The following is a 21,964-nucleotide window of genomic DNA, read 5'->3' as shown; positions in this document are numbered from 1 at the left end:
CCTCCCCACACAATACTTATCCCGAGTTTGAGACCCGCACTCCCAATCTCTGTTCTGATGGTTCAACTTCATTTCATGAATAGCCATCGAAAGAACATTACGCCAAAGTAACAGCAGATGGGCCTTCATCCTCCCCTCAGAACCTAACTGGGCGCGTGGGGAGTGTGTGTGGCCAGACCTTGAGTCCTCAGCCCTTGTGCGTAAAGGCAAAGGGGATAAAATAAAAAGACGGTGTACACGCCCCAGGAACCTTAGCCTTTCTTCTCTACATATGAAGGCAGGAAAGGCTGCTGCACCTTTCACCCGACCGCCGCTCATCCCGCACTTCAGCATGGCTGCGGTCCCCAACAAGCAGGGTCGCAAGTGGCGCCTCAGCTCGACAGTCCCAGATGCCCGGATGTTGCTCGCACTTCTGAAAACATCGAGATCCTCTCTCGTGCATGTCCACTCTTTCCCAAAGAGTTGCTTCGCTTTATGGCGGGGAATGGCCTATGCGGGCCTCCGTACGACCGTCTCCGGTTGACCTATTTTTCATTGGTTGTGAGTATGGTGGGCGGGTCATTGAGGAAGCCTGAGGAAGAGGGCGGCGGTGACTGTGGTGACTGAGCGAAGCCCGGTGACAGGATGGTGAGGACGGTAGCCGTAGCAGCCGAGGCCTTGCTCTCGGACGGGTTGCTGAGTCGTTCGGAGCCTCTGGGAGTGTCTGGGAGAGGGCTTGAGCCATCCCAGAGGCCTGGTGGGCGCGGCCCAGGCCCGGGTTTGGGGAAGGCCCAGGGGTAGGACCGGGGAAGATAGGGACCGGCCACCTCTGGGTGCGGCCGGCCTTGGCCTCGCACCCCCGCTCTAAGGGCCAGAGGACGTCCGAGGGGGACTAGGGTCCTCAGCTGTTCGTTCAGTTACAAGACCCGCACTTCCGAGCCGGGAAAGGCCTTCGGGCCGGTGCCTTGAGAGCCCCCGAGAAAGTGGCCTGGCCCCCTCAGTTTCCAGACGTTTCCCTACTCGTTTCCTGCACCTCCCGCTGGTTGGGGTGTGCTGGCTACCACCGCCATGTGGCGGAAGCTGGCTTCTGGGATGCAAAATGGGAAGTGGTGGGCAGAATTCCCTGTCCGTTTTAGTTTCCCATCTAGGAGAGGGGATAAAAATTGTCCTTTCGCCTCTGAAATAACGTACAACTGACGTTGAAATGTCCTGAGAAGACTGGGTTTGGCTGTTAGAATTGCTTGCTTGTTTTCTCGGGATCCTGCGACCCTTTAGATGTTAATGGTTTATGTACTCCCTGAAATTGAAAAATTTTGTGAATACGTACATTTTTCTGGGTAAAGAGACAGTGTTGGAGCCAAGGGTACTTGGGAACTTATGCCTCTGTCGTTCATCAGACTGCCCCAACCAGCTTCAAGGCGGGCCCATCGCCCCCGCTCTCGCCGTGTGCCTTACCCCTGAAAGCTTCCTACATAAAAACTCGGGAGCTGGTACCGGAGAGGGCTCGTAGCGGAAATCACATTTTCAGAGATGCCCTTGACCCCCTCAAAAGTTAACGATTTCAAAAGGAGCTCTTGATTATCTTGGTATTTGTGTTGATGAGGTTAACTTTAAAGGGACTTCTCTGACGGCCATCCATTGCATTTTCAAGGTTATCGCGATTCTGTAACACTTTGAGGTGGCTTACGGACGTGACAGCCAAAAATATATGGTATATGTTTCTTTAGCTTCTTTATATATGTTAAAGTCTTCAATCCCACTCTTGATTTTTGTTTCTAAACAGACTTCAGTTTAAAGTAATCAATTTACAATAACCTTGAGAAGATTATCCCTGGGAGAAGACTAAATTGCCTGACATATGATTGCATATTCAAGTTTCTGTTTTTTTTGAGAGGTGAACACTTTATTAGTGTAGTTGTACTGGAATATCACTTGTCACATGACATAGACCGGGGCGAAATTTAGCATTAGCCGATTCTTTTACGATTAAAAGCAGTTTATTTGTCAAAGGAGATTAGAAATGTTCAATACTCAATAGTATCCAGAGTCTACAGGCAGCACGTTCAGGTGTGGTGAAGGTCTAGTTTAGCTGTAGGAATGTGTTTGGTTTTATCATCTTTAGTTGGTAACTTCACAATTTGATAATGTATTCATTGTGCTATGTTAGGTCTTCTGTACAAAATAATGACCTAGCTGCAGTGCAATTTCCCAGAAATTATGTTTATTACTAGAATTTTGAACATAAAATAATTAAAATCAGTATACTTGTGGAATAATTAGGTCTTAATCCAGAAAATGTTAGCTTTTATTTAAGCTATTTTTGATGAATTTTCCAAATTGTGTTATAAAATTCTAAACAACAGAAAACAAAAGGGATAGGAGTCAGTGTGGAGATTAAGATAAGGAAAAGTAGAAAAAGTTGACAAGGTACATTTTTGTTTGTGGGTGTCCATGTGTCATATTTAAAAATACAGAAAATGGTTCTTTTGGTATTGTTTTGAGCAAAGCTGATTTTTAACATTTTCTTTCATAACACTCAAATCATTAACAGTTGTTGGCATATTCATTTGATATAAATTTTTGTTGCTCTTTTTTTGGTTTGTTTCTTTTCGTTGCTTTCTTTTAACATTAGTCATGTTTCACCCTTTTTTTTCATTCCCCTGTCTGCAATCAACTTCATTCCACTAAGGCTGGGCACAGAGTAAGTTTCTTCTCTTAGCTCCTACTAACAATGGTGGTTGGGTGGCTGATTACTGGGATTTTCACCCTTTTAAGGTTTATCATATAGGAAGTAACCAAATTCCTATGGTTTGACTGGGTTAGTAGTTTATTTGAATTTAACAAGACTCCTATTTCCAGGATCTTTTGCTGTCTTAAAAAACTCCATAATCCATGTTTAACTTGAACTCTCAGGTTAGAGAGAGTTCCCTATAACTTTGTCACCTGCAGGAAATCAGTTCTAGTAAAGATTCTTACTAATTTTAAATAATTTCTTTGTGGTCATTCATACAATTATGTCTTTAGACTGCCAGTGGTCTAGATACATTTGGGCAGAATCCACATTGCATTATAGAATTTTAGGTCATGAACCTTTATAAAGTATCGTGTCTTACTAATGTTCTTTGTAGTACATTGATTGAACAGCTCATTCATTATTAGTCCCATACATTTTCAGTCTGTTATAGGCATATGCCCTTTTATGAGTTTGAGGTTCTTTTTTTTTTTTAATACAGGAATCTATTTTTTACCTTTTTCTCAAATGCTCGCTTCCCACATTAACTATGTACTTCAATCCGTATCTGAAGGGATCTCCCCTCTAAAGATGAAGATTGTTCTATCTCCAGGTACTTTGGTATTGATTACCATTGAGGGTGTAAACTTCAAGGTGGTTTTTAGTTCTGTGATGTTTTGGCCACTAAGATCTGGACTAAAACAATGAATACAAGGCATTGAGCAAATACCAGCTGAAACTACTCTTTATTAAAGAAGAAACTTCAAATTCAACAATTTATTTTAAAGTGTGCTAATTTTGTAGCCTTGTGTTACTTCAGTTACTGTACATCCTGATAACAGTTCCTTTCTTTTGTAATCACTTCGCTATTTGTTGCAAGGTGAATAAATCTTATTTTAGTAGTAATTTTAATTTCACACATTTTGTTTTGATTAATTTAAATTTCCAGAGTCTGGTGGCAAAACTATTTTGTTTTATGCTATCTTAGGTATTTTGTTTGATAATATTAAGGAATAGTCATGCCTTCTTTAAAAGCAGTTAAACGGCATGTGTATTGATTGATGGAACACCTGTGTGGGAAAACATCCCATCATAGATACTAATCAACATGAATAAATTGATTCCATTGTCCTTTGGAGGGCAGATACTATGTTTAAATGATCTTTTGACAATATTCTGTTAAGTAACAGAATTAAGTAATGTTTATCATCAAATCTTGAAATTTTAAAATTAAAATTTTACAGGATTGAGGTTTTTTATTCTTTTATATTTAAGTGCAAAATTTACTTTTGTCATCTGAGACTATGTTGCGACTCTAAAGCACCTATTAAATTTATCACTTATATAGCTTTTTTTTTTTTTTGATGCTCTAATACACATGAAAGATTGTGAAAATGTTGTTTGGTAACTAAACTGAGGGTACAGACAATTTAACCAAAACAATAAAATTATGACGGGATTCCTAATAAAGAGAAGATAAAGATTACATATATCATATAATAAATATATAATAGATAACAAAGATTATATTATATATGTATATATAATTCAAAAGCATGTGTTTGGCCTATTAAAACTCTTTGAAATATGGGCTGTTCTTATTTTTCTGTAGTATATAGCTATTAGTCTTAAGTAATAAATATTGTAAATTTTGGCTGCTTTCCCTCCAAATAGTTGTCAGTCTAGTAAACATAAATTATAGAATTAACTCTTTTTATCTTGTTAAATTTTTAACAATTTTCTCCATTAATGTTTCTGGAGTCAATATATGAGGTTTTACATTAAAATGGCAGAGACAACATATCAGTCTTCAAAAATGTTAAATTCTGTAGGGCCCAGTAGTATATTTTTCATTTTGTAAGTTTTTTATCCAGTGCAATTTATAGATCTCTAAATGAACAGCTTTAGAAAGCTCAATTTTATTCTTAATAAAGAATGATTACCTATATTGTGTATGCACACCTGTTTATGACCAAAATAAAATAAGATTCATTTAGGACAGCATATATTATCCTATGTGTGTTTGCTTTAATGGTCAAAATAGGAACTGTATGAACAACTTCTGCTCCTTCAGGTTCTGGAATCTGATTATTATAGTTTAAAAGGGGAGTGATGAGAGGAGAATATCTTGTTTTGACATCGTATTTAACATTACACCTTGTTTCACCTTGACACTTTCAAGTTGGTGTTGGTATTAGGAGATCTGCACATCCCCCACCGGTGCAACAGTTTGCCAGCTAAATTCAAAAAACTGCTTGTGCCAGGAAAGATTCAGCACATTCTCTGCACTGGAAACCTTTGCACCAAAGAGAGTTATGACTATCTCAAGACTCTGGCCGGTGATGTTCATATTGTGAGAGGAGACTTCGATGAGGTGATGTATTTCCCTTCCTCTTCCCTAATATTTCCTTTTCTTGATTCTGATATTTATAAGTTTTATCCTTCAGCCAGAGTTTCTCAACTGTTAAGATTTTTTTTTTCCAATATAAAACTACTACACGTATCTCTTCCTATTTGAAAATCACTGATTTTTGGATTACTCAATAAACATTTTAAATACTAGTTCTAACTAAATTTAATAGAGTTAGTGGTTACTATTTTTTGTAGTATTATCACTTAGTTTATATAAAGTTTTCGTTGCAAAATTCTTAACCACCATCACCTCTACTACCCTGTTCCAAGCTACCATATCATTCTCGTGTCGTCCAGCTTCCTGATTCTACCCTTCCTGCCACCACAGTTCGTTCTTCAAGTAACACCCAGAGGGATTCCATCATTACTGTGCTGAAAACCCTGCCATGGCTTCCTGTCTGAAGGGTTACCTATAAAGGGGCATGAGGGAGTTTTGAGGAGGTGATAACAAGTCCTCTATATCTTGACTCTGGTGGCACTTACATGACAGTATATGTTTGTAAAACCCCCTTGAATTGTACACTAAAAAGGGTAATTTTATTATATATAGATTATACCTCAATAAACCTGACTTTAATGAAAAAATAAGGAGTCCTAGAATTCCAGCTTTGCCCATTAACTAATAATGCTATCTCAGGTAAATTTTATCCTCTGTCTGGCCTTAGTTTCCTCTACGTCAGAGAGAATTTTTAAGACCCCTGTTAGTGCTTTGTATGATTTAGCATGATAAATCTGATTGCAGTATAAAAAATTTATTTGGTATTTCTGGGAATATAAGCTGTTTCATAAATTACTTAACTTCATTGGTGCTGTTTAATGATGGAGTTCCTTTATGCCAAACTGAGTGAGCATAGTGGGTTTTTTTAATGGAATTTTTGCAAAAGGTTTAGATAAACAAAAGGTGGCATGTAGGTGAAAGGGGGATGAGAAGGGAAGGGGCAACCTTGCCAGTAATTAGAATATAGGTCTTGCTTATTGAAAACATTAAGGGTTCTGTTTGTGTTATGCTAAAGACAGTTTCAGCAATGAGAATTAAGATTCTTTGCTTCTAATTTGCTAAATTCACAGATCCTGGAGCCAAACTATGAGGGTTTGGATCTTGACTCAGCCACTTACTAACATGTGACCTTTGGCAAGTTATTTTAACCTCTCATTCCTCAAGTTTCCTCATCCATAAAATGTGGGTTATAATAGAACCTACCTCTTAGGATTGTTAAGGATTAAATAGGTCGATATTTATAAAGCCCTTTGAAAGTGTCTGGTTCATACTAAGTGTTATGTGTTAACTATTATTATTTTAAGCCATCTGTATAACTATTAAAGCCTGCTATATAATTTGAACATACACTGGCTTACAGGTCTTACGCCTAGGATTCTTAGAGGAAACTCACAAATTTGGGGGAATAATTTTTCTCTACAGAATGCCCAAAAGAATCCATATACAATTAAGAGATTGCATGATAAACTCCAGTTTACCTAATGTATGTTTTGAGGATAGTTGTGGTCTTGGACACTGCGAAGAAATCAAATATTTAATAAATGGTTGTAGAGCACTGTATCAAAACATCCATATGAAATCAAATATTTAAGCAGGTTTTTTTAAAACATCAGTATCTCTAAAATACATTTTTTTCTGATGTCTATTCTTTAGAATCTGAATTACCCAGAACAGAAAGTTGTGACTGTGGGGCAATTCAAAATTGGTTTGATCCATGGACATCAAGTTATTCCATGGGGAGATATGGCCAGCTTAGCCCTGTTGCAGAGGCAGTTTGATGTGGACATTCTTATCTCAGGACACACACATAAATTTGAAGCATTTGAGCATGAAAATAAATTCTACATTAACCCAGGTTCTGCCACTGGAGCATATAATGCCTTGGAAACGTGAGTAGTAGGGAATTTGGGGGTTTTATGTAGTTAATTGTATATGTGGCATTTGTAAACTAGAAATTTGATCATTTAAATGATTATAGCCTTTTGACAATCTTTTGATGATTATTATTTTTAAATGTAACAACCAGACTTCTCCTTGAATCCAAATTGCCATCTTAAATTGAAAATTATAGTGCTGCTGCTTTTTAGTACAGAACACTGACATTATTTGTATTTTCTTCCAGAAACATTATTCCTTCATTTGTGTTGATGGATATCCAGGCTTCTACAGTTGTCACTTATGTGTATCAGCTAATTGGAGATGACGTGAAAGTAGAACGAATTGAATACAAAAAATCTTAAAGCTAGGCCTGTCTTGATGATTTTTCATTTGGGTTTTTTTTTTCATTCCCCTGTTCAAATGAAGTTAATTAAACATATAAAAGTGATATAAAAATTCTATCACTTTTATACTATTTTGCAGTAAAACATAGTATCATCTTCTGTTAATACAATGCTCTAAGCTTCTTATAAACTATAAGAACGTATTTAGTTTGAGTATATGATTTCTATGAAAAAATGTCCTCCACACAGTAAATGGTCATGTGTTAAGAAAAATTTATCCTTGTAAATATCTTGAAAGTTGATATTTGGAGCTTTATTACAAAAGTAGTGCATGAGGAAAAAGAATCTAGACTTTCTTGTATACATTTCTCTTCTCCAATAATAAACAGTTACCTTTCATTTATATTTTCTTGATAAACTGTGTTTTAATTTTTTTAAATCATAAAAATGAGACCAAATGAAAGTGTGGACAAGTATTAAAGTGATGAGTTTGATGAGATGCCCTTTCAGAGTTCTTTCATATCAACAATGTTCTGGGTCATAATATTGGAGTGATTTTATTCTAAATAATATACCATATTGACATACTGAATCAGTGGTGATTCTTCAAACTTGCTTTAATTGCCCATTCCTATTTTTCTAGTTTTAACAAAATTTTCTTGAAAACAATGTTTAGAAGGGAAGTGTGAATTTATAATGTAAAGTATCCTCTCATCATGAGTACAACTACTCCCAGCTTAATACAGTTTGAAAGTCTAAGTGTTTGTACATGGCAGTTTTCATAAAATAGGGCAAATTGATACTTCTATTTTTAAGTTGTGTTCAAGGAAAAAATATTTATTAAGCACCTTGTTTGCAAGCCGGTATGTTATCCCTATCAAATGTTCTCTTTTAATATGTAACATATATCAGGATATTTCAGTTTTCTCAATCCAATCAAGAAAATACTTGTAGGATATTCTAAGGTTGCTGTTTTAGGACTTACTGTAAACAGGAAAAATTATACAATGTATTTGTTAGATTTAAAGAAAAATAATTTTAAGTGACAAGAAAAATTTTAATTTTATCTAGCTATACAAGCATATATTACACATAAATTTTATTACACAAATGTCACTGGTACATGAACTACATCAAAGCAATTACACTGCTGTAGAAGTTTATGAACAAACCAAAATCAATGACTTGGTGGTGACTAACAATACTGTCCTAAATGCAGTGAGAAGACACAATTCACAGTCCTTCCCTGAACTTTGGCGCATCATTAATACACGAGATTGTCAAGTTAACATCACATGTTCTCCCTGTTCTTCGATTGACATTAATTGCATACACTTATTTAGTAAATCTTCTTCCTTTTTTTCTTCATTCACCTGTGATTCAGAATCATTTGCAGGAACTGAATGAAAAATAAGAGTATAGAATGTCTCTCTTGGAAATAAAGTTGAATTTCATTCTGAAAATTGAGATTTGTATAAAGAACAGCTTTCAAAATGACCTACCTTATTAAGCCTTTTGCAAAAGCAAATTGACTGCAATTTTCAAAACTTAATCACCTCCCTCTTCCCCCAAATCTCTTACTTTCTAAAACAAGATACTCATTACTATATTCTGAATCTATACAGATTCTGTTACTAAGTCCTATTTCCCTTGGCTTCTCAGTCTTTTGATTAGGGGGAAGTTACAGTTTCAGCATTCTCCATTTTCCCTAAGTTCCTTCTCATCTCTTTCCTTAGGGAGCACAGGAACTTTCCACTACTTGGGGTTTCCTCCAGCTGTTATTTTTGGAACCAGACTTAACTTCTCCCCTGCCATTTCCCTCATTTCTCACATAAGCTTAGTATAGTATTTACAGCAGAGCTGAGTGACACTGTCACATAGCCATGGAATATGGGTTTAGATGACCTAACTTCTTCCTGCTCACTTCCCTACTCACATGATAGTAACTAAAAAGTCATTTAACTTCCATGTAGTCCTTTCCATTTTATCAATTCTGAGAAATACTTCTGAGCATTCGATCTTCCTCTTGCCTTTTTCATTTTGTGGTATTCTGTACTTGGGGTAGAGGGATCCTTGTTACTGATTCTTTCCAAGTCTGGATTTGTCTGAGTTGCTCCACAAAATTTTGGTAATAGCAACCAGTTGGCTTGCTTCTACTGGTTTGTTGACTATTAAAGGAAATGGCTTAGGTAACAAAAATGACACTATGTCATAAAAGAAGTGCTGTGGCTTGAAAAAGTATATATAGCTCTGAGTTCTGACAAATTCTCTGTTAAGTCTTTAGGCTCAATATTGTATATTTAGAATTGGAAATACTTTCAATCTTAATGCCTTTGAGGAGTGTGTTCTTAGGTGAAAACAAACTATATTTCATGTTTTGGAGCAATACAAGCAAACCACTTAAAAGTTTTTAATGTCTTCTTTAATAGAAATGAAACTATTGGTTTAATTTTTTTATGTATAAGATCTTTAAAAATGCATATTTAAAAAGTTGCATATTTACCTGATTGTATGAACAGTCTGCCTGGTTTTCTGAAAATCTTCAGTGACTTAGATCTTGTTTTTGATGCATATCCAAATTTGAAACTGTAAGAGAAGCACCTTAATTGGAACCAGCAAAGTGAACAGCTACCTAATATATGTGGAACACGATATAAATTATTTTTATTAAGCTGCCAGCATCACCAAAGAGACCCACTCAGCCCTTGAATTCTCCTATGATATATTAACCCTGAAATTTAAAGTTAACTATTGTAGTGTTGGTTGAATAATCATGCTTCTTAATCTCTTTTTCTCTTTACCTTTTTGTTTATAGCATTACCTCTGTGCAGGAGCAACCATATGCTTCTCTTTTTAGAAGTGTTTGTATTTTGTATTTGAGTGGGAATCATTGAATAGGGCAGACTTCTATATCGCTGGCTTGATGAAGAAATTTTAACAATTCCCCAAAATATGTTTTGAAAGAAGTGGTATACCCCAGTCAGCTCAGTAAAGACACTGTAAGACAGCATCCTTTTGTGCTTTTTGTCCCAACTTTGAATTTAGCAAAGTGAATATAGTAGGGAATGCAGTTTAATGTCATTTAGCTACCCTTCAAATAAAATTGGGGTACATTTTCCTTCTTTTAAACAATAAGAAACAGACCCTTCTTTGCTCCTCCCTGGCCGCCGAAGGGAGTGTTGTATGACCACTTCATGTGCAGATGCAGCTGTGATGGTCGGCCCCGAGTTCACGCTCTCCAGTTGGTGTCGCCACGTGGTGCAGGGGTAATGCTGCCTCTGTGTGTAACGAGAACTGAGGCGGCTCCTAAGATGAGCAAGGACACCTGCCGTATAAATCACGTCTGTTAGAAGACCCCCTCGTTTTCTTGTGAGAACCAGTGAGAGAATAACTGGAGGTGCACCTGCCTGTCTTCTGTGAACTGTGCTGGATCATGTACACGTACTGCCTCTTCATCAACATCCTCAAATGGTTCGCATTATAGATCTTAGTAATGCTGCACAGATAATGCTCCTGGCCTACGGTGAGGTCTGAATGCTAAAAGACAGAACAAGATTTATATGCCGAATTGTAGAACAGAGGTGGGCAATATTTCTTATCTGAAAGGACGAATGTTCACGAGAGTTGTACCCTCTGTACATGCCACTTAATGAAACTTCAACTCTTAATTTGGCCAAAAGAGAAAGAAATGGCCATTTAAATAGTACAAGTGACTGTCATTTTCACTCCAGTGATTCAGATGCCCAGTGAGATTTGAGAACCACTGCCCTAGAGAAATAAGAAAAGTAGGAATCTGCTGTCTGTCAGCAAGTCTTAACTTTCCATGTGCCTCTCAGTGACTGGCATCTTGCTTCCAAACATCATTTCTGAGGTAGAATACGGTACCTAAAAGTAACCTAGTTATTCTTCATCTCAACTAAAGAAACAGCCTTTTCTAGTACCAGAAAGATAGCTGTTTGCATGGGACAGACTAAGGGATGGTATATTGTTCTCCGAAAAAAAGTAATTTTGACTAAGATTTTCACTGTACTTGCTGATTTTAGAAGTTAATGTTCACCTAAAACACAAGACACCACTATATATGCACATGTATACACACACACAGGATTTAATGCACTAAATGTAATAAATCCAGAGAAAATTCAAATATGTTGGTCAGAAAATTTTACCAGTTTGCACAAACTTTAGTAATTTAATCTTCATTGCTCTGGAAAGGATACTTCTGGCAGTGATGATCTTTGATGGTTAAGGTAATACAAGTCAATAGTTATAAAATGCGATTTCTTTACTTTATATTTTTGTAGTCCATGAGGCAAAATCTTTATGAGGATGGGTTTCCATGTCTAGAGTAGAGCTTTCCTCAAGAATCTTTGTGCTTGAGACACCAAGATTCCTGAGTAAAGATACATTAGATCTGAAGTATTTTAAAGCCCTGAAAAAAAACCTGTGGGATAGGTAATCTATAGTGATAAAATCCATGCATTCATTCATGAGTTTACCCAGCATATATTTATAGACTCCTAGACAATATGCTGGTTGTACTTTGTCTTCCACAATGCCTTACCCTTTAAGTAGTTTATCTTCAATACAGGTTCAGCTCTGAATACAAAGAATATTGGTATTTAAATATTGTGTTGGTATTTTAGTTAACATACCTTTAGAAAGGATGCATCTGTCATTGATTTAGGGGTGTGAATTGTTTGAATTTGAGGAGTTTTCCGTAACTCGTGCAGCTTGGCTATATGTGAGTTCACTTTGTGTCCATCTTTGACTCTATCTGTAGGCAAGGACATTATGTGAATTTCATGAGCAAAGATGAATTCAACAAATTAATTATTAAGATATATGTATTTAAATGTTCTCAATGATTATCCTGGAGTATTAATATAAGTCAGATTGTTAAATTTGAAGAGACTGTATTATATGCTATTTAGTTTTACAACATACAAATATCTAAGATATATTTTCTTTATACATATTATATGGACTACATTATTTTGAACTCAGCTGAGATGCAAACTGATGACAAGAATTTACCTTTTCAGTTTATTGTGCGTCAGACTATATACTAAGCAGTAATATATATACATGCAAGATTTGTACTTTACAGATTTACAATAACATTTTATCATTCATTTGATGTTAGTAATAGTTATAAAATTATATTCTGTGTTAGACTCAAGATAGAATAACACTTTTATCCCTGTAATGAGGCAGGTTAAAATGAAGGGCTTTGTAGAAATTTATTAAAACTTATCTTTACATAATTTCAGCTATTTCATTGTTTGAAATACTGATGTGAGTCTATTAAGAGAATAGTCTTTTAATGAATATAAAAGTTGAGATATTCCCAGAAGAATGGAAATGAGGTTTCAGTTTCAGACATATTGAGACCAACAATTTAGGGTAGTAGCAGTTTGGGGAAAAAAAAATATCTGGCAAAACTTAACTAGTAAGTGACTCTTTGTAACACTCCCCTCCTCTCCACATGGCCCCTCTCTCCAGGCAACCACCAGTGGCTTTCTATCACTATAGATTAGTTTGCATGTTCTTAAGTTTGATATAAGTGGAAATAGTATATATTCTGTTTACATCTGGCTTCTTTCACGCAACATAATTAACTTTAAAATCCATCCACTGATGTGATCATTCCAACAGTAGTTCATTTTGTTTTATTGTTGGGTTGTATTCCATTGTATGTATTATGTATATACAAAAATTTGATTATCCATTCACCTGTTGATGGACACTTGGGTTTTTTCCAGCTTTTGGCTATTATGAATAAAGCTGACAGAACAAACTTTAAGTTAAAATTTTGTACTTAGTAAACCAAATTAAATAAACACAGTTTTGTTTCAACATTATTGATAACAAAGGCCACTACAATTTTACATATTAATCTTTAAATTGACTTATTTATTTAAGATTTGGCAAACTGGATGGTTAGTGCAGATAAGTTATATTTGCCTACTGAAGAACTAGTTTTACAAGAAATACAAAATCATCTGGAAATTATGTTATGATCCTTAAAACAATTTAGAATTTGTAATAATCAAATGAATACCAATTCAACATTTAAAAGTTTATTTTTTTTTAAATCCTTTTTCAAAGTACCAATGTGGGCTAATTATCTAAGAATATATCTTTGTGCCCCTGCTAATCAGTATTTCTGCAATGCATATTATAATCTGGACTAAAACTTAGTTTCTCAAAGTCTTGATAGCATTTCTTTACAGAAAATTAAACATTTAAAAATAATAGTTAAACTCAACAACAAACAACCAAATTGATAAGTGGATTGAAATATACTTTGGATATCTTCAAAGAAGGTAAACAAATGGCGGGCAGGTGCATGAAAAGATGCTCACTATCATCAATCATTATCGAATTGCAAATCAAAATCACAATGAGATAATCACTTCATACCCATAAGGCTGACTATTATAAAAACAAAACAAAACAGGGTGAAGCCAAGATGGCAGCATGAGTAGAGCAGCGGAAATCTCCTCCCAAACCATATATATTTTTGAAAATACAACAAATACAACTCTTCCTAAAAGAGAGACCAGAAGACACAGGACAACAGCCAGGCTACTGCGAGAACCCAGCGCCTCACGAAGGGGGTAAGATACAAGGGGTGGCTGGCAGGACACGAGCGCCCCTCCCCCCCAGCTCCCAGCGGGAGGGGAGGAGTCGGAGCACTGAGGGAGAGGGAGCCCAGGACTGCTAAATAGCCGGCCCTAGCCATCCGCACCGGAGCGCAGACACACAGTGCATGCGCGGGGTACTGGAAACTAGGGAAACAGGACAGTAAGACCTGTGAGAGGGTCCCCGCAGCCGGCGCACCGGAGACGAAGAAAAGCAAGTGCTTTTTGAAAGTCTTAAAGGGACGGTGACCCCACAGCTGAATGCAAGCATCCCAGGACACTTAGCCCAGTAGCTGGGAATCCTGGGGAACTTCGAGCACCCTAACCCCCTGGGCAGCAGCAGCTCAGAGGCCCCTCACAGAGATAAACAGCCTCCTGGCCATTTCCCCTACAACACGGCTCCACCATACTGGTGCAGCAGCCTGAGACAGGTCACACCCACAGCAACTGGGCAGAGCTAAACTCCACAGCGGCCGGGCAAGAATCAGAAGCCCCCTCTGCATGCAGCTGCCCAGCACAAGCCACTAGAGGTCAATGTTCTCCCAGGAGAGGAATGCCACAAACCAGCAAGAAGGTACATTCTCCCAGCCGTCACACGCGCCAGCTCCGCAAACTATCTCTATCACCATGAAAAGGCAGAAGAATTTGATACAGACCAAAATCAGAGAGTCAACCCCTGAGAAGGAGATAGACCTAACCAATCTTCCTGAAAAAGAATTCAAAATAAAGGTCATAACCATACTGATGGACCTGCAGAGAAATATGCAAGAGCTAAGGGATGACATCTATAGAACTCTACATCCAAAAGCAACAGGATACACATTCTTCTCAAGTGCACATGGAACATTCTCCAGAATAGACCACATACTAGGCCACAAAAAGAGCCTCATTAAATTCCAAAAGATTGAAATTCTACCAACCAACTTTTCAGACCACAAAGGTATAAAACTAGAAATAAATTGTACAAAGAAAACAAAAAGGCTCACAAACACATGGAGGCTTAACAACATGCTCCTAAATAACCAACGGATAAATGAACAAATTAAAATAGAGATCAAGGAATATATGGAAACAAATGACAATAACAACACAAAGCCCCAACTTCTGTGGAACACAGCAAAAGTAACCTTAAGAGGAAAGTATATACCAATCCAGGCATACTTAAGAGAAGGACGAACAATCCCAAATGAATAGTTTAACATCACAATTATTAAAACTGGAAAAAGAAGAATAAATGAGGCCTAAATTCAGCAGAAGGAGGGACATAATAAAGATCAGAGAAGAAATAAACAAAATTGAGAAGAATAAAACAATAGAAAAAATCAATGAAACCAAGAGCTGGTTTTTTGAGAAAACAAAATAGATAAGCCTCTAGCCAAACTTATTAAGAGAAAAAGAGAATCAACACACATCAACAGAATCAGAAACGAGAATGGAAAAATCACGACAGACCGCACAGAAATACAAAGAATTATTAAAGACTACTATGAAAACCTATATGCTAACAAGCTGGAAAACCTAGAAGAAATGGACAACTTCCTAGAAAAATACAACCTTCCTAGACTGACCAAGGAAGAAACACAAAAGTTAAGCAAACCAATTACGAGCAAAGAAATTGAAGTGGTAATCAAAAAACTACCCAAGAACAAAACCCACGGGCCAGATGGATTTACCTCGTAATTTTATCAGACATACAGAGAAGACATAATACCCATGCTCCTTAAAGTTTTCCAAAAAATAGAAGAGGAGGGAATACTCCCAAACTCATTCTATGAAGCCAACATCACCCTAATACCAAAACCAGGCAAAGACCCCACCAAAAATGAAAATTACAGACCAATATCCCTGATGAACATAGATGCAAAAATACTCAACAAAATATTAGCAAACCAAATTCAAAAATATATCAAAAGGATCATACACCACGACCAAGTGGGATTCATCCCAGGGATGCAAGGATGGTACAACATTCGAAAATCCATCAACATCATCCACCACATAAACAAAAAGAAGGACAAAAACCACATGATCTCTCCATAGATGCTGAAAAAGCATTTGACAAAATTCAACATCCATTCATGATAAAAACTCTCAGCAAAATGGGTATAGAGGGCAGGTACCTCAACATAATAAAGGCCATATATGATAAACCCACAGCTAACATCATACTGAACAGTGAGAAGCTGAGAGCTTTTACTCTGAGATCGGGAACAAGACAGAGATGCCCACTCTCCCCACTGTTATTTAACATAGTACAGGAGGTCCTAGTCATGGCAATTAGACAAAACAAAGAAATACAAAGGAATCCAGATTGGTAAAGAAGAAGTTAAACTGTCACTATTTGCAGATGACATGATACTGTACATAAAAAACCCTAAAGGCTACACTCCAAAACTACTAGAACTGATATCAGAATACAGCAAAGTTACAGGATACAAAATTAACACACAGAAATCTATGGCTTTCCTATACACTAACAATGAACCAATAGAAAGAGAAATCAGGAAAACCATTCCATTCACAATTGCATCAAAAAGAATAAAATACCTAGGAATAAACCTAACCAAAGAAGTGAAAGACCTATACCCTGAAAACTATAAGACACTCTTGCTCCCCAACTTCAAGCTCTACTACAAAGCCACAGTAATCAAGACAATTTGGTACTGGCACAAGAACAGAGCCACAGACCAGTGGAACAAAATAGAGACTCCAAACATTAACCCAAACATATATGGCCAATTAATATACGATAAAGGAGCCATGGACATACAATGGGGAAATGACAGTCTCTTCAACAGATGGTGCTGGCAAAACTTGACAGCTACATGTAAGAAAATGAAACTGGATCACTGTCTAACCCCATAAACAAAAGTAAATTCAAAATGGACCAAAGACCTGAATGTAAGTCATGAAACCATAAAACTCTTAGAAAAAAACATAGGCAAAAATCTCATGGACATAAACATGAGTGACTTCTTCATGAACATATCTCCCCGGGCAAGGGAAACAAAAGCAAAAATCAACAAGTGGGACTATATCAAGCTGAAAAGCTTCTGTACAACAAAGGACACCATCAATAGAACAAAAAGGCATCCTACAGTATGGGGGAATATATTCATAAATGACAGATCCAATAAAGGGTTGACATCCAAAATATATAAAGAGCTCACACACCTCAACAAACAAAAAGCAAATAATCCAATTAAAAAATGGGCAGAGGAGCTGAACAGTTCGCTAAAGAAGAAATTCAGATGGCCAACAGACACATGAAAAGATGCTCCACATCGCCTGTCATCAGAGAAATGCAAATTAAAACCACAATGAGATATCACCTCACACCAGTAAGGATCACCATCATCGAAAAGACAAACAACAACAAATGTTGGTGAGGTTGTGGAGAAAGTGGAACCCTCCTACACTGCTGGTGGGAATGCAAATTAGTTCAACCATGTGGAAAGCAGTATGGAGGTTCCTCAAAATGCTCAAAATAGAAATACCATTTGACCCAGGAATTACATTTCCAGGAATTTACCCTAAGAATGCAGCACTCCAGTTTGAAAATGACAGATGCACCCCAATGTTTATCGCTGCACTATTTACAATAGCCAAGATATGGATGCAACCTAAATGTCCATTAGTAGATGAATGGATAAAGAAGATGTGGTACATATACACAATAGAATATTACTCAGCCATAAGAAAAAAACAGATCCTACCATTTGCAGTGACATGGATGGAGCTAGAGGGTATTATGCTCAGTGAAATAAGCCAGGCGGAGAAAGACAAGTACCAAATGATTTCACTCATATGCAGAGTATAAGAACAAAGGAAAACTGAAGGAACAAAACAGCAGCAGAATCACAGAACCCAAGAATGGACTAACAGTTACCAAAGGGAAAGGGACTGGGGAGAATGGGAGGGTATTGAGGGATAAGGGCCAGGAAGAAGAAAGGGGGTACTACAATTAGCATGTATAGTGTGTGGGGGGCACAGGGAGGGCTGTGCAACATAGAGAAGACAAGTAGTGATTCTACAGCATCTTAGTACGCTGATGGACAGTGACTGTGAAGGTGTATGTGGGGGGGACTTGGTGAAGGGGGAAGCCTAGTAAACATGTCCTTCATGTAACTGCAGATTAATGATACCAAAAAAGAAAAAAGATGCTCCACATCGCTAATTATCAGAGAAATGCAAATTAAAACCACAATGAGATATCACCTCACACCAGTAAGGATGGCTACCATCCAAAAGACAACAACAAATGTTGGTGAGGTTGTGGAGAAAAGGAAACCCTCCTACACTGCTGGTGGGGATGTAAATTAGTTCAACCATTGTGGAAAGCAGTATGGAGGTTCCTCAAAATGCTCAAAATAGATATACCATTTGACCCAGGAATTCTACTCCTAGGAATTTACCCTAAGAATGCAGCAGCCCAGTTTGAAAAAGACATATGCACCCCTATGTTTACCGCAGCACTATTAACAATAGCCAAGAAATGGAAGCAACCTAAGTGTCCATCAGTAAATGAATGGATAAAGAAGATGTGGTACGTATACACAATGGAATATTATTCAGCCATAAGAAGAAAACAAATCCTACCATTTGCAACAACATGGATGGAGCTAGAGGGTATTATGCACAGTGAAATAAGCCAGGCGGAGAAAGACAAATACCAAATGATTTCACTCATATGTGGAGTATAAGAACAAAGGAAAACTGAAGGAACAAAACAGCAGCAGAATCACAGAACCCAAGAATGAACTAACAGTTACCAAAGGGAAAGGGACTGGGGAGAATGGGAGGGCATTGAGGGATAAGGGCCGGGAAGAAGAAAGGGGGTATTATGATTAGCATATATAATGTGGGGAGTGGGGAAAGGGGAGGGCTGTGCAACACAGAGAAGACAAGTAGTGATTCTACAACATCTTACTACGCTGATGGACAATGACTGTTAAGGGGGTTGTGGGGGGGACTTGGTGAAGGGGAGAGCCTAGTAAACATAATGTTCTTCATGTAATTGTAGATTATTGATAACAAAATAAAAAAATTAAAAAACAGCAAACAAACATTAGCTAGGATGTGGAGAAATTGCAACCCCCTGCATTGCTGCTGGGAGTGTAAAATGGTGCAGCTGCTGTGCAAACAGTATGGCAGTTAGTCAAAATATAAAACATAGAATTACCACATGATCCAGCAATTCCATTTGAAAATAACCATATTTTATATGTGTGTATTTTTACATATATGTATGTACACATAGATGTATGTATATGTTTTTCCTAGGTAACTAAGGACTATAAATTTTCCAAGGAAAAGCAAAGTGAGTCCAGGTTTATATATAATTGAATTGAAACTGCTCCCCTCCAAAAATATTAGTGAGAGGCCTTTGGGGAACCTGTTTTACTCTTTAAACTCAAGCACTTCTATCCTTTATTTCAAGTAAGAGGAAAATAGCAGCAATAAGAAATATTTTGTATTCTTTGAAGTTGTTCACTTTAGAATTTTTTCCTTCAATCTGTGTATAAACCCCAGGCTGTGCTCTGTTCTTTTTCAGTATCAGTGATAAACACAGTTCTTTTCTAATTCATTGCTATTTTGAAGTATTCTTCTTAAAATGCTTGATGTGAGATATCTTAATAGGAGAAAAAGAACCTGCTGAATTGTCCTTTGAAAATTTTAAAGACTAAGTTCATGAAGGATGCTTATAAAGCCTATTTTCAAAATTCCATTGTGTGAGTAGCTATAGCAGAATTGGTTTCTTTGAACCATGTTATTTATAGGTATTATCAGCTTTATATGCTCTACTCACCAGTATCTTTGGAATTCTGGTAATAAGAATGTCCAGCTGACCTGTTAAAAAAAAAAGAGATGTAACAGTTGACAGCTTTGTAAGCATTAAAGAAAGTAGTTTAAATGAAAAAAGGGCAGTATTACAAATTTTTATTTATGTTTCCATCAGACAGAATGTCTTGCAAATTTCCTCCTCTAAGCCTGGTTATGTCCTAAGCTCCAGACTTTTTCAAAGGAGTTATGTGGCATTTTCACCATATTAGAAAGTATTACCTCTAAGCCCGATTTGGTCTTTTATAGCCTCCAAATCTAATCTCTACATTGAGCTCAGTAGTTTGGGCTTCTGTGCTATCCATAATGCTTTCTTGCTCTATTTTTTTTTCCTTTTTACAGGGGAAAGTGTGGATGCAGTCTCCTACTACCACAAATTATGCAGTCGAGTTTCCCACATTTGGGGAAATCGCAGGGGTCAGCACATCCAGAGTGCAATGGATGAGCCTTGCCCTGTGAGAACCACCTTTATGATCAAGGTATCTCCCCTGCCAAGTAAATATTGCTCTATTTTTAATAAAGTTATTTGGGCATGAAAAAGACTATTTTGTTCTTTAACATATATAATTAAGGTATAATGGAACTAATAAGTTGGTCTGTAATGTCTCTAATTTTGTACAAGTTTTTTTCTTTTCCAAGTTAAGCCTCACTAGGATCAGGATCCAAAGCACAGTAATAAACAGAAAAGAAATCTAAGACCCCATCCTTAGACGTTTTCAATCTACCAGATATACATACATAAACATATATATATATATATTTTTAAAGATGGTCATGGGTGCAGCAGGAGCCATGCCGGTGGGCTGAATTGCAGAGCCTTGCAGCTCTCACTTTTAGGGAATAACTGGTGGAAGGGATGAGGAGGTACTGCCTCCAGCAGTGACTTCAGCAACTAATTGTCTTCAGCATTCAGAAAATGATGGTAAAAACCTGCCCAAAATGAAATGGAGTTAAGAAGAGAAGAACTTCTGTATGAAGAAAATGTCAAGATCAAGGTGCCTCTAATATTCATAATATTCTGTGTCCTTGGTGATTAAGAATTCCCTTGACATAAAGTTGGCTAATGTCACACCGAGGGAACTGATTTACTGACTTGGAAGCCCTCAGATAATCCTCTGTTCCCTCTGTTCTCCTTCCTCCCTTTTTTGGGAGCAGAGAGCAAAATTTCCAGCAGGTTTCGCAGCGCCCCCTCGGGGCAGAAAGAACCACCAGGCGACTGTCGCAGTTAACGCGTTTCGTCTTTGCACCAACAACCCTCCTCCTTAACCTCCCCTTAGAAGCTTTTCCTCTAAACAGTGAGGTCGGCTTCCATATTCCCCATCCCGGCCACAACAAAGGATCTTACCCTCTCGCACCTCAGTGCACTGAGGACCCCTCCATTGAAACAGCCAGCTCCCACCCCGTCCTTTACAAGGGGGATCACAACCCGGTGCCGATCGCCATCCTCCCTAACCCCTCAGGGCCCCGCAGCCTCACCTGCCGCCGCCACCCTCAGGCCTGGCCACTGGGGGAAGCTCTGCGGAAGAGCTGCGCTCCAACCAGTTGGACACTGGACTCCGGCCGGGCATCGCCTCTCGGGTGCCCGGACCGCGAACTGCGTGCTGTAGAAGCTTCCCCTTTCCCGCGACCCCTACCCCCGTCGGCACGCGTACGTCAGGCCCGACGTTATTGGGGGAGAGGAGGCTGATGCCGGATTATAGCCCCCTCCGATGCGCTCTGGACACTGCCCGAATAGCTTCGAGAGAGCGGGGAGAGCGGGTCTACGATCCCGGAGTAAATTGGGGGAGGGGCCGGAGTTCTTTAGCTGACTGTGAGCTTGCACGTTTACATCTTTGTGTGGACGGAATGAGTCACGAGAAGGAAACACACTCCTCTAAAAACAAGAGATGCCTTCCACTTCAGTATGCCGGACCCTCCGCAAATCTGCAGATCTTGAGTGTCACCACACAGGCCAAACGTCAGTACTCAAACCAAGGACCAGAGCCGCCGGCGCCGGATGCTGAGTTATCACCAAGGCAACCAGGCTTCGCTAGCCTCCCAACGGCCATTTCCGCCAACTAGTTTTGCGTACGCGCAAACCCCTCCCCCCTCCTCGGGGGTTTAGCCAGGACGCGGGTCACATGGGATTTGGCCC

General features: G+C 38.1%; 3 protein-coding genes and 1 non-coding gene across 11 annotated transcripts in view; 1 reads left to right on the top strand and 3 right to left on the bottom strand.

The window, feature by feature from the left end:
• The window catches only part of RAD9B (RAD9 checkpoint clamp component B), a 35,088-nt gene extending 34,621 nt beyond the window's left edge, over positions 1 to 467 (bottom strand). For 3 of the 5 annotated variants that reach the window (XR_012125404.1, XM_017665973.3, XM_037014058.2), the window contains exon 1: positions 297 to 467. Coding sequence is in view for 2 of the 5 variants with exons in the window: in XM_017665973.3 (XP_017521462.2) it covers positions 297 to 333 (37 nt within the window). In the remaining 3 variants the exon portion in view is untranslated. Of the gene's footprint in view, positions 1 to 178 lie in introns of all 5 variants that reach the window. The other 2 variants (XM_017665972.3, XM_037014059.2) reach the window with 2 other exon arrangements.
• A 27-nt stretch (positions 468 to 494) lies between these two features.
• Positions 495 to 7,747, top strand: VPS29 (VPS29 retromer complex component). 3 transcript variants are annotated; one of them, XM_017665968.3, is made up of 5 exons: positions 1,673 to 1,690; positions 2,669 to 2,680; positions 4,893 to 5,084; positions 6,774 to 7,009; positions 7,243 to 7,747. In XM_017665968.3, exons 1-5 carry the CDS (start codon positions 1,688 to 1,690, stop codon positions 7,358 to 7,360), a joined length of 561 nt encoding a protein of 186 aa, XP_017521457.1. In that variant the 5' UTR covers positions 1,673 to 1,687; the 3' UTR covers positions 7,361 to 7,747. The 3 variants fall into 3 exon arrangements, with proteins under 3 accessions (XP_017521458.1, XP_036869961.1, XP_017521457.1); XM_017665969.3 differs by lacking the exons at positions 1,673 to 1,690; positions 2,669 to 2,680 and adding an exon at positions 495 to 627; XM_037014066.2 differs by lacking the exon at positions 2,669 to 2,680 and having other exon boundaries at positions 1,631 to 1,690.
• A 631-nt stretch (positions 7,748 to 8,378) lies between these two features.
• Positions 8,379 to 21,887, bottom strand: FAM216A (family with sequence similarity 216 member A). 2 transcript variants are annotated; one of them, XM_037014065.2, is made up of 8 exons: positions 21,307 to 21,887; positions 20,569 to 20,760; positions 19,799 to 19,839; positions 11,998 to 12,119; positions 10,750 to 10,879; positions 10,487 to 10,667; positions 9,846 to 9,928; positions 8,379 to 8,741 (listed from the first exon to the last, which is right to left on the bottom strand). In XM_037014065.2, the coding sequence occupies exons 2-8, from the start codon at positions 20,622 to 20,624 to the stop codon at positions 8,623 to 8,625; spliced, it is 732 nt and encodes a 243-aa protein (XP_036869960.2). In that variant the 5' UTR covers positions 20,625 to 20,760; positions 21,307 to 21,887; the 3' UTR covers positions 8,379 to 8,622. The 2 variants fall into 2 exon arrangements, with proteins under 2 accessions (XP_036869960.2, XP_017521454.3); XM_017665965.3 differs by lacking the exon at positions 20,569 to 20,760.
• LOC118971708 (U1 spliceosomal RNA) lies at positions 20,170 to 20,333 on the bottom strand. The gene has a single exon (XR_005060298.2). It is a non-coding gene; the product is annotated as a U1 spliceosomal RNA (small nuclear RNA).
• Positions 21,888 to 21,964: the final 77 nt, after the last annotated feature.

This window comes from Manis javanica, chromosome 15 (genome assembly GCF_040802235.1).
Source record: "Manis javanica isolate MJ-LG chromosome 15, MJ_LKY, whole genome shotgun sequence".
NCBI lineage: Eukaryota > Metazoa > Chordata > Mammalia > Pholidota > Manidae > Manis > Manis javanica.
This window is presented reverse-complemented; position numbering and strand designations above follow the sequence as displayed.

Coding starts and splice junctions, on each gene's coding strand:
- VPS29 (XM_017665968.3), top strand. Junction 5,085..6,773: donor TGAGAGGAGACTTCGATGAG/GTGATGTATTTC, acceptor TCTATTCTTTAG/AATCTGAATTACCCAGAACA. Junction 7,010..7,242: donor GCATATAATGCCTTGGAAAC/GTGAGTAGTAGG, acceptor ATTTTCTTCCAG/AAACATTATTCCTTCATTTG.
- FAM216A (XM_017665965.3), bottom strand. CDS start 21,398: ATGCCCGGCCGGAGTCCAGTGTCCAACTGGTTGGAGCGCAGCTCTTCC. Junction 10,668..10,749: donor GCACAGTTCACAGAAGACAG/GCAGGTGCACCT, acceptor TTTATACGGCAG/GTGTCCTTGCTCATCTTAGG. Junction 8,742..9,845: donor CAGACTGTTCATACAATCAG/GTAAATATGCAA, acceptor TTTTTCATTCAG/TTCCTGCAAATGATTCTGAA.